Source organism: Miscanthus floridulus, chromosome 2 (assembly GCF_019320115.1).
Source record: "Miscanthus floridulus cultivar M001 chromosome 2, ASM1932011v1, whole genome shotgun sequence".
Classification (NCBI taxonomy): Eukaryota; Viridiplantae; Streptophyta; class Magnoliopsida; order Poales; family Poaceae; genus Miscanthus; species Miscanthus floridulus.
Window position 1 is genome coordinate 16,111,497 of NC_089581.1, and position 13,897 is coordinate 16,125,393.

The following is a 13,897-nucleotide window of genomic DNA, read 5'->3' on the forward strand; positions in this document are numbered from 1 at the left end:
ATCCTGCAATGCAGGCAGGGTTTATATAGCAGTTCAGGGAGCCGGAAAGGACCAGTGCAAAAAGTATATATAGTTAGGCATGGTTAACTGTTACTCTATCATTAGTGCTAGCAGGCGATTTAGCCTAACAAATCATATCCATGGAGGAATCATGATGACTGACGCGAAGAAAAGAGGCGTGGAGTAAGCTCCTACATGGACGGCCGTTGTCAATCACTCGTATTCTCTTTCACTCGTTCTCTTGCAAGGATCCAAAATTCATGAGCATGCAAGGACATATCGCTCTGTTCGTTTGGCTTATAAACTGTACTTTTTCATCTAATGAATAGTATTTTTCTCTCACAACAAATCAGCCAACAGTACTTTTAGTCATGGCTTATCAGCCAAGCGAACATGGCATCAGTGCATCAATCTTGATGCAGCTAGTGGACATCAGTGCATTAATTAGAATAACGAACATGGTGTTACCGGCCGTTTTATTTTCGACGAGAGTGAGACGGGCAACAACAGGGAGTCCACACGAGTTTACAAATATGCGTCGCGCACTTGCGGCTTGCGCTACCGGCCGTTGGTTCGTTGGGTTCCTGCTGGCCAGGGCTGCCTCTGCTGGTGGGAACTTGGAATTGGACTGGTGACGTGAGCCAGCGGCTCTCCTTGATCGAGCCGTGAGTGATTTGTGGGTCAAGACGTCAAGAAATTTGAAGTGATCGATGTGGATTCCTACGGTAGCCACGGAATCTCTTGGCTTGCAGTACGTAGAGAGATCATTGGGTCTCTCTTATCCTTGGAGAGATTGGCATCGGCCATTTCGTGGATACAAATTAAAGTGCCTAGGTGTCGTTTGGGATTTAGTAATTTATTGGCAAATATGCCCATACGTTGTAATGTGAGAAAAAAGTACCAAACATTTAAGAACCAAGGACCGAAATAATACATATCTCTTTATATTTTACTCTTTGTATAAAATTTTGTATAGAATTGTGCTTGAAAAGATATTTGTGATTAAACTGAACAACTAACTTCAGATTTCAGTCCACAGTTTGATTGATTGAACCATATCGACTGGGCAATATTGTAACAATAAGATACGTTTTATTTCTAATTAGAATTGTACCAATAGTTTGGTGATGAAGAAATATATTTACTAAAGAAGAGGTCAAGGGCTTAAAGGTGTATAGTATTATTATATTTATTATTATATTATTATTGATATTTATGGGGACCGACTAAATTAGAACAGGAAGTTGAAAACTTACGATTCAAGTGGATGCTTATAAAGCTTGAAAAAAGAACGGACGAAACCAGTTCGAACAGAGACGCGCAAAAAAAAGAGCATATGTGATTTGGATTGTTTTGCTTATTATGGATTGATTCTAAGCTAAAATGCACCTGGAGGAGGACCCCTCGGTCTCTTGCCGGGCACCAACGCCAAAGCATCGTGGTAGGGCTGGTCTCTTTGCCAGGCACGAACTTCAGATTGTGGACGTATTATGTTATGGAAAAATAAAAGGCCAAGTTGAAAGAAACATTTTGCCTCTTTATTATTAGGTATTGGTATAGGTATAGATATCTCTTTCTTTGAATTTATTTATTCTGTTTCTTTAGCTTACAATGTGTTTACAAAAAATAATTGCACTGTACTGTGCAAAAGATTTTGAGAGGCGACGGTTAAAACGGTTAACATGGGTGGTTTTAGAAATCTCTATCGTGCCATGTAAAAAATCTAGTCTTTTTTATGTCATGCTCCCAACCGTCATTGGATCGAAAATCGGTTTCCAAGGACAATTGTGTTAAGCCAACAACAATCAATTTACGAATATAATTTCTAGAAACTCCTACAAATAAACTCCTAGGGACGACTTGTTTAATGAACCCTCCATAGTTATACTTTTAAAGTTTTCAATATTTCTTGTTCTATTTGGATTTTGCATTCTCTCACTATTTTTTATGTATATATTTTTCCACACTGAGGATACCCTCATTTACGTTCCGATAAACAGAAATACAAGCGTATGATGTAACAGAAGTGCAGACAGAAAATAGATACCACCTCCACCATATCTGCACTCTGTCTTAGAGTTAGATATAGAACTAAAAAGTTTAGAACCCATGCCTATTGAGGATAACAGAAAGAGTACTACATGCCTGTTATATACTCCATCCGTCCAAAAAAAAATGTTCTAGAATTCAAAATTTATCCCGATGTTCTAGGATTCAAACCTCATGCATGCATAATCTCACGCGTTAATGCCGTGCATGCATGATTAAATGGAAATATTTTTTTTATCTTGTACATGCAACTCAACTGATTAAAGGTACATGCGTCTTTTTCATCCACCCTTAATCTGTCCGAAATTTTCTAAACATTATTTTGTTTTGAAGGGAGGGAGTACCTTCCAGACCAACCCGAACAAGCCACACAGAAAAGCAACAAAGAGCTGAGAAAAACAGACTACCGAAATCCATCCTCCCTATTTTTTTTTATGTATCTACCATTTACCTTTATTCCCGTATACCAAAACTGCTCAGCGGCCACGTCGCCATATTTAGTTTCATCAAAACTCCCAACTTTAACACTATGCAAAAAAAAAAAGAAGATTTTCTGTCACATTAAATTTACGGTACATGCATGGAGTACTAAATGTTGACGAAATAAAAAACTAATTGCACAGTTTGGTTGTACTTTGCTAGACGAACGTTTTGAGCCTAATTAGTCAACGATTGGACAATTATTACCCAATAAAAATAAAATACTGTAGATACAGTGCTGGAAATTCCGGCGGCGCCGATTCAGGAGGCGAACTAAACGCGGCCTTGGCTTTTCTCCCTCCCTTCTTCCCCACGAAGAAAAGGCTCCGCCCGCGCCGGCCCTCTCCGCTGCCCCACCTGTCCTAGGTGCCGGCCCTCGCGAGGCCGCACTGCCGAGCCGCCACCGTGCCCCCTTACCCCTCCCCGACGCCACGATGCCGTCGAAGCCGCGATGCCGCAGCTCCGCCCTCTCCGGCTCGGCTTGCGCTCCACCCCTCCCTCTTTCCGGCTTTGGCGGCACGAGGTCATGCCATGCCACCACGGGACTCCGACGTGGCCAAACCCTAGCGGCGCAGCCCGGCACCATCACGCCCGCGCCGGCTTCCCTGTCGCCTCGGCGGGCCACCGCGCCATTGTTGGCTTCACGGCGGACTCCCGCACCGGACGCGGCAGGTAAGGACGCCCTTCGTTTTTGGCCTCGCCTGCCCCTGCTCGTGTACATATCTCCTGCGGATGAATCTTCGTGATCCGTTCCTCTCGCTGCTGCAGAAGAAGGGCGGTGCCGGAAAGAGCGGCCGCCACAGCCACCCCGGTACCTCACTATGAATCTTAACATAGCATTTCAATTTAGATCTGCTTAATTGCCATGACTCGATATTATTTTACTGTGCCTTATTTCGGGTCAATTCTATTTACACAAATTGCATAACATTATCCAATGTGTTCGTCAAAACAGGCTAAAGTAGGCTCACATTCTGTGCTATGTGATTTTCTTACTGTAGTACTCACCTTCAAGCATTATTTACTGGGACAGTGGTCATGGAAATATTTTAAATGAGTGCCAGATTTCGGTCCACGTCCAATGTGACCTGACATGCAACAACATGGAAGCTATTTCCTTACCTTTATATGATGACATTTTGATGTCCTTATTGCTCGACATCTATATGCAATTATTCTATGAGCACATTTTGTTAACTTGCCATTGTGTACTATGATTTGGAAAATGCAGATTATTTCTGTCCGGGCTGTAAATCAAACGTACAACAGCTCCACCAAATGAAAAAATGAATACTTCCAACGGTTCAGAGTAAGTTATTTAGTGCTCCCTGACCTATGGATTGCAAGCTACTTGAGTCACTAAGCGGTTCCATATGTAATATACGTCTATTCTGGCAATAGTTAATGTACATTTTCAGATTAAGAGGATACCCTTCCATGTGTGGATGCTTCACGGTTCTCTCCTTCCTTTCTGCTCTAGGTAATAGCTCCGAAACCTGTTTCCTTTGCCCAGGTTGTTGGGGTCAGTGTACGCATGTTTTTTCTTTTCTTCTATTGCCCTCCGCTTTCCCAAATTGAACTGCAAATCTTTGCCCTGCACATTTGTGAGCTAATAATGATTTCTACAAATTCATCGAACAGGTGTGGTCCAGTTGCAGCCTGCAGTGTGCCTGCTGGGGGTTCAATGTACGCATTCTTTTGACTTCTCTGTTCTTTTGTGCTCTTATGAGGTTTTGAGATTAAGAGGATACCCTTCCATGTGTCGATGTTTCACAGCTCCGACTGGACATCTATATGTATCTAGAGTTCTTTGATATTCAATCAGTACAAATTACTTCTGTGGTATATTTTGCTTCCTTATCTTATACTGCCATTTTGGCATGCCTTTGTTATGTTAAATAAAAAGAATGGCTACATGTTGGTCAAATAAATGTTCTAATAACCTTTACCAGATCCTTTCCCAATCAATGTCATGTCTTTCTTTTGCCCAGGCCTTCAAAGTTTTATGTAACCAGTGCAAAATATACCAATGTTTTCAAGGCGGTAAGGCGAGGCGTGGCGAGTGACTACCGCCTTACGCTTAGGCGAGTAAGGCGTAAGGCGAGGCGACGCCTTACCAACTAAAGGAAATTTTAAAACAGCAGCTCAGAGCAGTATATAGATTTTTTTGAGCAAACTCGGAGCAGTATATAGATGATAAAGAAAAAAGGAAAGGAAAAAAAGAAAAAGAAAGGAGGAGTAAGAAGCCCAGCCCACGTGCACCAAGCAGCCCATGTGGCCCTCACCCTAGTAGCCCTAGCGTGTCTTCATCTCTCTTGGTCTCTCCTGCACTGCGCCGACGCCGCAGCTTCCGCCTCCGCCCATCTCTCTGTCTCTTCCCTCCCGTTCCCTCCGCCTCCGCCCACCTCTCTCTCTCTCTCTCTCTCTCTCTCTCTCTCTCTCTCTCTCTCTCTCTCTCTCGATAGTGGAAGAGGAATAGAGGAGGCGGGGAAACAGCAGCCTGTCGCGCGGATGGGGAAGAGGGTAGGGGGAGGCGGAGTGGCTCGTGTCCTGCTCAATGGAGGACCAGAGGAGGCGGCGGGGAAACAGCAGCCCGCCGGCGGCTGCTCCTCGCGCGGATGGGGAAGAGGGGAGGGGGAGGAGGAGCCTATTCTTGAGGCGGAGGCTCGCCGGCAGCAGCTTCTCCCGGCGGCGCGGGCGAACGCGTTCACGCGGGCGAGCAGGTAGGTCCGTCTTCCCCGCGAGCGCTCCTCTCTCTGCTCTCTGATTTCTCCCGCGCTCCTCTCTCCACGCGCGCCTAATCTCTACGCGCGGGACTGCTCTTTTCCCCCATCCTTTCTCCCGAGCTCCCGCGTTTTCCCGCCGCGAGCATCCCGTATGGCGCCCGCCTTGCTCGATCTGGGAAGAATCGGACGCCAAAGCGACGTTTTCCGGACGTCACATGCCTAAGGCGGACGCCATACGAATTTGAGGCGAGTCGTCTGCCAAATCGTCTGGCCTGGAGCGCCTTGGCGATTAGGCGACGCCAAAGCGACGCCAAAGCGACGCCTTAAAAACATTGAAATATACGCAAGGATCCTCTAAATGGCTCTGTTTGTTCAGACAAGAGTTGTTGGTCATGTTGAATCTATTCAAACCGGAGCCTATTTAGTTCAATCTATTTAGTTTTGTTTGATTCCATTCCAGAAGGACGGGCCTGGTGCAAGCGGTAGAGTCTTACCGCCTGTGACCGGAAGGTCCCGGGTGCGAGTCGCGGTCTCCTCGCATTGCACAGGCGAGGGTAAGGCTTTCCCTAGACCCCGCACAGAGCGGGAGCTCTCTGCACTGGGTACGCCCTTGATTCCATTCCTACAGTTTCATTTACCTCTTTTTGGCATGATGGACCACTTGATGACGAACATTTGCATAGTACAAAGTTACATTATGAAGGAGTTGTTACCCCTTTCAGAACAAGATGCAGCCTTTCATTTCCTCTTTTCCCCTCCTTCCACTTTATACACTTTATTTTTACATTCATGGACATGCATCGCTCATGACACAATTTTGAATTACAACATTCTAAATTCCAAAAGGCAAGGTATATGTTTACTTTCAGTTGTGTTCAGAGTTTCCTTAAGAAAGTAGCTGGACACATCTGGTCTACATCCTATGAATATTGTTAGGAGTTTCCTGCTTATATGAACATATGAATTAGACTGTACCTTTATTGCCTTACTCCAAACTTGAGAGCCTTATGCCCTTATGATCTTGCCCATGGTGCCGAGAAGGCCTGCACCATGGTACTCCCATGATATTTGACATGTTTTCCACACATTACCTTAGTTTTATCTGCTTTTTTGGGACTTCCTCTCCTCTATGCTTCTTCGCTATAATTTTCCGCCTCTGATTCGTGCATGCATTCCATATGGGTTCGTAGACCCCGCCCCCACCCCCTCGAAAGACTCTGTAACGAAGAGCTAAATTTGGTATCACACTAATGTTAGATGCAGGCCATGATTCTTTTTTCCCACGAACAAAATATGTATTCTCTCTAATAATCTATGCATTTTTTTCATTGGTCTACATGAAGTGTTCAGCACAGTAGGTCCACGACCAATATAGGTATAGCTGTATATGTGTTCTTTCTTTGACCGTCAATGCACAAATTGGTCCTGATTCCCTAACATTGACCCATGCATGCTTTCTCCATATGCTATTCTTGGTATTTTTTTTATTCCTCATCTGATGCTTCATGCTTGCAACATATATGTGTACAGCTCTTCTATAAGGCCTACTAGGAATTACTGATTCGTTTACACTAATTTCTTACTGGTTGCAACAAAACTTAATAGATCTAATGCACCATGTGCCAATTGCTCATTATGTTCTATTCCTAAGATGCTGCTTCAAAATATCCATCCATTCCTGCTTACTTAGAGTTACACTATTTCTGATGTACATAGCCAGCTACAGATTTTCTGACTCTACATGCTAATCTCATTCATTCATTGACATGTTCAGCTATGGACGCAGACAACTTTCTACTTACGGAATCTGCGATGACCAGAATACCGAGAAGACAGTAATATTCATTAGCTCCAATTAAGGCATATTGGCTTCATAGTTTTGACCATGATGCTGCCAGCCAAATATTACTATGAATTCAGTTTTGGTTGTTGTAGTTGAATATATATTTGAAATGGTACATGTTCCTTGCTTGGGCTTCCCATCTCTGTAAGAACTACCGAACGGCCTCCTTATGTTTTACTGTTCTTTCCAATTCAGGTGGTCAACACCTCTCACGTCTCTGTTCTTTGCTACTCTTTTATATAAGAGCATGGGAGCTGCAAGACCTTAGTTTGTTGATTTATGAGGCAGCAACTATGCATGCTCAATTATTTCTCATGTTCAACTTAGATCGACCGCAGTAGCAGGTTGAGTTATACATACAACTATAGAAAAACACTAACTATTAATGGAAGAATCATTCCAGTCCATACTAGAAGCTTTGTCTTGATGACTGGATGTACTATTCGAGCAATCGAATTCATTGAAGATCCCAATCGCTGCCATTTAGGTCAAAAGTAGTGGTAGCGCCACTGGAGTTGCATGAACAGAGGAGGATGCTGTGGCCGTGTGGGTGGTGGAAGTGGCGGCGGTGGCGTTGAAAGGTAGCAAGAGTATACTCACTGCTATTGCCCCGTTCGGCTGGCAGAATTTTGGCTGAAACTGGCCGAAAAATATTGTTCTAACTAAATTGTTATGAGAGAAAAACACTGTTCTTTCTAAAAAAGAAGCCGATCAAGCTGAATATGGGGTAAGCCGAACGGGGCCAAATCACTTTTAGAGAAGGATATTTTCCATTAATAAACACAGACACTCTAACCACTTATATTGAGTGGTCTCTGTTAATGACTATATATAAAGGTGGTCAGCATGTCTGTCTCGGCAAATCAATTAACATAGACAGATACCTTAAGAATGAAGTCCATCTCTAGAAACTCACAACTTACAGCTCACATTACATCTTTCTACCACTGCACTACATACTCTTTTGTGAGTATATGTACGATGCTATCTTTTTATATCAACATTTAGTATTGTTATATTAAATATTTTAGCTACTAAATGAATCCAAATGAAAATTTTTCTATCTACAAAGTTTTAAATCTTATCAAGTACTACAACTTTGGTATATGACATGTCTCTATCTGAGATTGTTAGAAAATTTTAAAAAATGAATCTCAAAATATGTGAATTTAAAATAAAATGTTTGCGACTCCAAACAACGTCAAATCAAAAATTTATCAACAATAAACTTGTAGATTAGGTCGGTCATTACAACTTTGGTATTAACCATGTGAACATTCAAGACCATTTGAAAATTCTAAGTCTGATTTTCAAATCTAAAAACTTAAAACACATATTTTGGACTACAACTCAAATGAAAACGATAATGATATACGGCGGGCGTATGTCCCATCCGGACGGACCCACACACGAACAACTACGGAACGCCCAACTAACTCCACCTGTGCCGCACGCTGCTCCCGCCGCTGGCTCCCGCACTCATCCTTATCCTCTCGACCGCCCACTCCCGCAATGCTCGCGCGCTCCTCCGGTTCTACTGCTGCCCCGCCCGTGCGCTGGGACGGACGCCGCGCGCCACCTCGCTGTCGCCCCGCCAGCTCGTCGGCACTCCCTCCCCCCTCTTCAACCTCCGTGTGACCCCGTGCTCCCAACCGTCCCGGCTCTCGCTCCCCCCACCGGAGACGAGGACGACAACAGCGGCTCCGACGAGGTAGGTCGGTCCTTCTCTTGATCTGAGCCCTCCTCTTCCTCCTCCTCCTCCTTTGGATCTGAGCCCTCGTCCTCCTCCCCCTCCTCCTCCTTTGGATCTGAGGGATGCGACGATGGCTAGGGTTCTGGTGAGCTCTAGGGTCCTATTCCCTCCTCCCTTCGGGCAAGCTCAAAGGTGATGGGCCAGGGCTGGAGTAGCCTACACCTCGAACCCATCCCCTTGCTGTTTGTACGTTCTTTTTTTACTATTTCTTAGTGTTGCAATGGGTTTTTTTGTTATCTTGCAACAGATGATTTTCGAATGTTGCTATAGGATTTTTTGGGTTGTTGCAATAGATGATTTTCGAATGTTTGCATTCCCATGTTTCATGGTTTGATTTTTGTGATGTTGCAGTACTACTATTTGAGATGTTACATTACATATTTTTCAATGTTGCAGCACATAATTTTTGATGTTGCAGTATATAATTTTCGATGTTGCAGCACATATTTTTTGATGTTGCGGTACATATTTTTTGATGTTGCAGTACATGTTTTTTCGATGTTGTAGTACATGTTTTTGCGATGTTGTAGTACATATTTTTAGATGTTGCAGTACATGTGTTTTCGATGTTGCACTACATATTTTTTTTCCATGTTGCAGTATTCATATTCCGATGTTACAATACATAGTTTTTCCATATGTTTTGCGATGTTGCACTTCAAGTGTTTTCGTGCTCTTGGGACAGGGGGCGCGGTGGGGGAACGGGGTGATGCAGGGGCGGGCGGGATCCGTTCTATTCCCGCCGGGGGGGGGGGGGGGGGGGGGGTTGGGGGAGGGGGCGGGGTTCCGTTCTATCCCTGCGGGGGGGGGGGGGGGGGGGGGGGGGGGGGCGGACGGGTTTGGGAAGGGTGCGGCGTCCGGATGTGTCTCGCGTGTCGGACATCTGGGCGCTATGATAACCGAAATGAAAAACTTTTCAACTATAGGCTATATATGTCAACATCTACGGTTGTTTGAAAATTTTGAATTTAAATTTCAATGTCCGATAACTTAAAACAACATTTTGGGACTCTAAATAATTTTAAATAAAAGCTTCTCGGCTACAAAGTTGATCACATCGAGATCTATAGTTTTGATATAAAGTTCATATTCATCCAATTTCATATGAAATAGTTATGAATTACTTTTTTTATGAAACTATTTATAAAGTTGTGCCTTTTATGATGATAGTCTCTATTTTGATTTCTAGAGATGGATGCTTAGAATGTTTATCTCTGTTAATAGTCATTTACAGCCTATTAAATAGTCGACTAACAGAGCCGATCACCTTAGGATGGCCCGCTTCTAAAAGTGATTAACAAAGGTGAGTGTTTGCTGGAAGTTGCAAGACCACCTACAGAGGCGGTCACTAGACGTGCCTACCTCTGTTAATCAGAGAGATTGTCTTCTAAAATCTTTTTTTATAGTGTCTTGCAGCTTTGTGTAGGAACCACTAGAAAATACTGAAGGTGAATTAGCATTGCAACAAGCACTACTACAAAAAAGATTTTAAGAGACAAGTGTCTCGATTGATTAACAGAGCGAGAAAAAAAGTAAGACGGTCCCCAAAAATAACCCATGATTAGCAGAGACGGTCATACCATTTTTGAAGACACCACGTCTCTAAAAATCATATTAACATAGGCAAATTGAATCCCCTAAGAGATTCTTTTATGAAAATAGGCTCTATTTTTAGAGGCAGACCTCTTAAGAGGTCCACTTCTATTAATATGGTGGAGGCCTAGCTAGGCTCTTAAAAATCATGCCCCATTTCTCTCTACCAGGCCTATATATGCAACGTCTTAGGGTTTCGACCCCATCCACAGTTGTTCTGATCCCTTCTCGCTCTTCCCTCTCTGAAATCCTCTCCAATCCCAGCCGCCATCGATCCCATTTGTGGCCCGGGAGGCCTCCATTCTCTTCCTTCTCTTCCTCCTCGTGAGCAGTGGCACCTACTGGAGCAGGCAACCAAACATCATATCTGCTAGGACAGGCTAAGACAAGACAACCATCAAATACAATGGCCTGTTGCACATCTCTAGCATGGCTCCCATGGCCCTGCATGCCTAGAGAAAGCCAGCCTCTGCCGAGAAAGCAACCAAACGCGCTTATAGTGTATATTTAAGTGTATAGAAAAATCTATATATCTAGATAACGAAAACGTCTTATAATTTGGAACGGAGCGAGTACTTCTGTAGCTGAAACAAACAAACAAACCCTAAATTTCTTGATACACGGTTAACCTCCTTTAGAGCATCTCCAAAAGAGCCATTCTAAATCCCACTCTCTAAATCATCATTTGGGGAGTTATTTGCATAAAAATCACTTTCTATATCTTTTGACACTCTAACAGTTTTTCTATATCTCGTGCACACTCTAGAGAGTCATTCTCGTCTTTTATTTTTTACTAGCAAAAAATCCGGTATAGAATGTGACTATATTTTGATAGCATTTAGAAAAGCTGTTGGAGAGTAATTTTTCATCCGAGTCTCTATTCCTAGCATTTAGGAAGAACATATAGAGTCTCTTGGAGTTGCTTTTGGATGGAAAGTGTTTACTTTTATGCAGTTGATAGTAGTAGCTAATTAAAACATAAGTATGCTGGAGAAATTGGATATGGATGCAACCGGCGCTGTATTGATCCTTGCATTATTGGTGTTGATAATATACATGTACACGGAGTGTTCGGTCGATCAAAGAACTAACTAACCTAGCTAGAAGTCAGGAGACTACATGGACAAGCACAGAAGCAGCTGACATATATCGCTAAGACGCTAACAGATCCAACGCCTCAGGGACTATATACGTCACCAGACTTCAGCAAATGGTTCCCATGCATGCATGACTCCACCCAATGGGATTTCAGTTTTCTACAGCTGATAGGATCCACGCACGTCGGTGTCGCGGTATCTCCGTTTGTATATGCAAGGCATGACCAGCTCGACGGGAGTAGCTAATAATGCATTTTACAACTGAATCCGGGCGAGAATCGTCAACACATATGGGGCCTCCCCGCGGTGTCCATTACCCACACTCCAATATGAGATTCCGGTTGGGCTCCTGTCACTGCCTAGCTAGCTGCTGCGTGCCACTCGTTCCCTCTTTCAAACAGTCCCCACGATACCGACCCAACTCAGAAGCGATGCCCTCTCTCACCCGTATGTGCTTCCGTTTAAAATAAAATAAGAAATCCTACCTGATAGGTTTTCTTCTTCTGTTTGATATATCATCTACAAAAGTAGGTAAGCGCTCGAATAGATTAGAACCTTTAACTTTTAAATAAGAGAAAAAAAAATCCAAGATATCTCGCATATATGTCCTTCCATGCATGGTTTTGGCCACTGCGACGGTCATTCATTAACGTGTGATCCTCTCCCTTCTCACGTGAGCCACACTTAAATGTGTTCGCATAACGCATCACAATTTGAACATGTTATTACGGTAGTGCTAGCGCCCGGACGTCCGTATGGACGCCCGTGTTCGAACACCTGCGCCTGCACTCTGTTTTGTGCGCCCCATGCGGGGGACCGCGCTGCCCCGAACGTTGCAAGCATTGAGAAGAGGGGGAGAGGGTGGCGCTCGCTTGCACCTCTGGTTCGTATGCTTAGCCGGTGCCAGGAGGAGAATGAGACACCGAGGTAAGGCAGTAGAAGGCAAGGAGGGAGATGCAACTTCGATCTACTTTTGAAACATCTAGATTCAACACTTGCAACATACGTATGAAGACACATGAAATACTTGAAACATGCATCTGAAACACTTGCAAAAACACATGAAAATCATTGTAAAAATATAAGCAACATCCAGATAAAATAATTACAACATATGTGTGAAACATATGCAACATCCAAATAAACACACTTGTAACATACGTCTGAAAAAGCAGATGAAACATTAGGGACAAAAGCTTGCAACATACATGTACAACCATTGCAACATATGCAACATCCGGATCTACTTTTACAACATCCATATGAAAATATTTCAACATATATATAAAACACCTGAAACACTTGAAATATAAGCTTACAACGTATGTTTTTCACCCTTCTTCCTCCGTACGACGTAGCACAGAGCGGGGGATGGGCAGGCAGAGGGCAGCACCGTTGGCCCATCGCGACCCCTTCTGGAGGCGAGTGGAGGGGTAGCGGGACAGACCGCCAACGAGTGTTGGCCGGGCTGCGGGCTACTGCCGTCGCAGGCGGGTGGAGGGGGAGGCGGGGACATGCCAGCGATGGGTGTAGGCCTCCGACGGGCTTTGGCCAGGATGAAGGAGACGGCCGTAGGCGCAAGCGGCTCCCGACGAGCTTTGGCTGGGCGGGGGCGGGAAGAAGGGGCCGACGGAGAGCTCTGGCCAGGCGGGGACGGAAAGAAGGGGCCGGCGACGAGCGTAGGCCGATGAAGGCATCGCGAGGGATGGCAGAGGCGGCGTGTCGGAGTGGGGCGCGGTGCGGGATGGAGGCGCCGCGAAGAGTGGAACGAGTCGACGGGCCACATGTGGGGAGTTTTTCTTGTAGAGAGGGCGTACGGACGGACGGACATCCTCATCCTATCATTATCGATGTTATTATTCATTGTTTTCCAGTCAGTTCTTTTGTAAAGATGGCAACGGGGACTCGATCCCCGATTCCCCGCGGTAAATTCTTCCATTAGGGGACGGGGATGGAGAAGAATTAATCCCCACGGGGAAGGATTTGGTAGGAAGGTTGTCCCCATCGGGGATGACGGGGACGGAGATGGTTGCCTAGTCCCCGACCCCGATCCCCGCCAACCCGCCCTGCGAAGCACACAGTAGGTAGCCTAGGTGCCAGCCCATGTAAAGGGCCAATAAGTCGCGGAGGTATATAACATGCCATCCAACCCTAATTTCTCAATCCCCATCCGGTCACTCCTGTCCTCCAGCCGTAGCCGAAGTGCTGCTCTCTCGCTCTCGCACGCTCGCCTCTAGCCGAGAGACGGAGGGAGTGGAGGGCACAGGGCGCCGGCTTCTGCGGCGAGCCAGGCAAGGAAGAAGAGGGCGGAGGAGAGAGAGAGAGGAGGGGAAGAGGATAGAGCAGATGCGTGGGG

The 13,897-nt window shown here is 44.9% G+C and overlaps 1 protein-coding gene across 4 annotated transcripts; it reads left to right on the forward strand.

The window, feature by feature from the left end:
- The first annotated feature begins 2,802 nt into the window (after window positions 1-2,802).
- Window positions 2,803-7,303, forward strand: LOC136538038 (uncharacterized). Of its 4 annotated transcripts, none has more exons than XM_066530022.1 (7): window positions 2,803-3,201; window positions 3,298-3,340; window positions 3,761-3,838; window positions 3,931-4,009; window positions 4,171-4,215; window positions 5,716-5,857; window positions 7,030-7,303. In XM_066530022.1, exons 1-3 carry the CDS (start codon window positions 2,981-2,983, stop codon window positions 3,809-3,811), a joined length of 315 nt encoding a protein of 104 aa, XP_066386119.1. In that variant the 5' UTR covers window positions 2,803-2,980; the 3' UTR covers window positions 3,812-3,838; window positions 3,931-4,009; window positions 4,171-4,215; window positions 5,716-5,857; window positions 7,030-7,303. The 4 variants fall into 4 exon arrangements, with proteins under 4 accessions (XP_066386119.1, XP_066386120.1, XP_066386117.1 ...); XM_066530023.1 differs by having other exon boundaries at window positions 3,948-4,009; XM_066530020.1 differs by lacking the exon at window positions 5,716-5,857.
- Window positions 7,304-13,897: the final 6,594 nt, after the last annotated feature.

Excerpts from the sequence above, each read along its gene's own strand:
- LOC136538038 (XM_066530022.1), top strand. The coding sequence starts at position 2,981 with ATGCCGCAGCTCCGCCCTCTCCGGCTCGGCTTGCGCTCCACCCCTCCC. Across the intron at positions 3,202-3,297 it reads TCCCGCACCGGACGCGGCAG|AAGAAGGGCGGTGCCGGAAA; the intron begins GTAAGGACGCCC and ends TCGCTGCTGCAG. Across the intron at positions 3,341-3,760 it reads CGGCCGCCACAGCCACCCCG|ATTATTTCTGTCCGGGCTGT; the intron begins GTACCTCACTAT and ends TGGAAAATGCAG.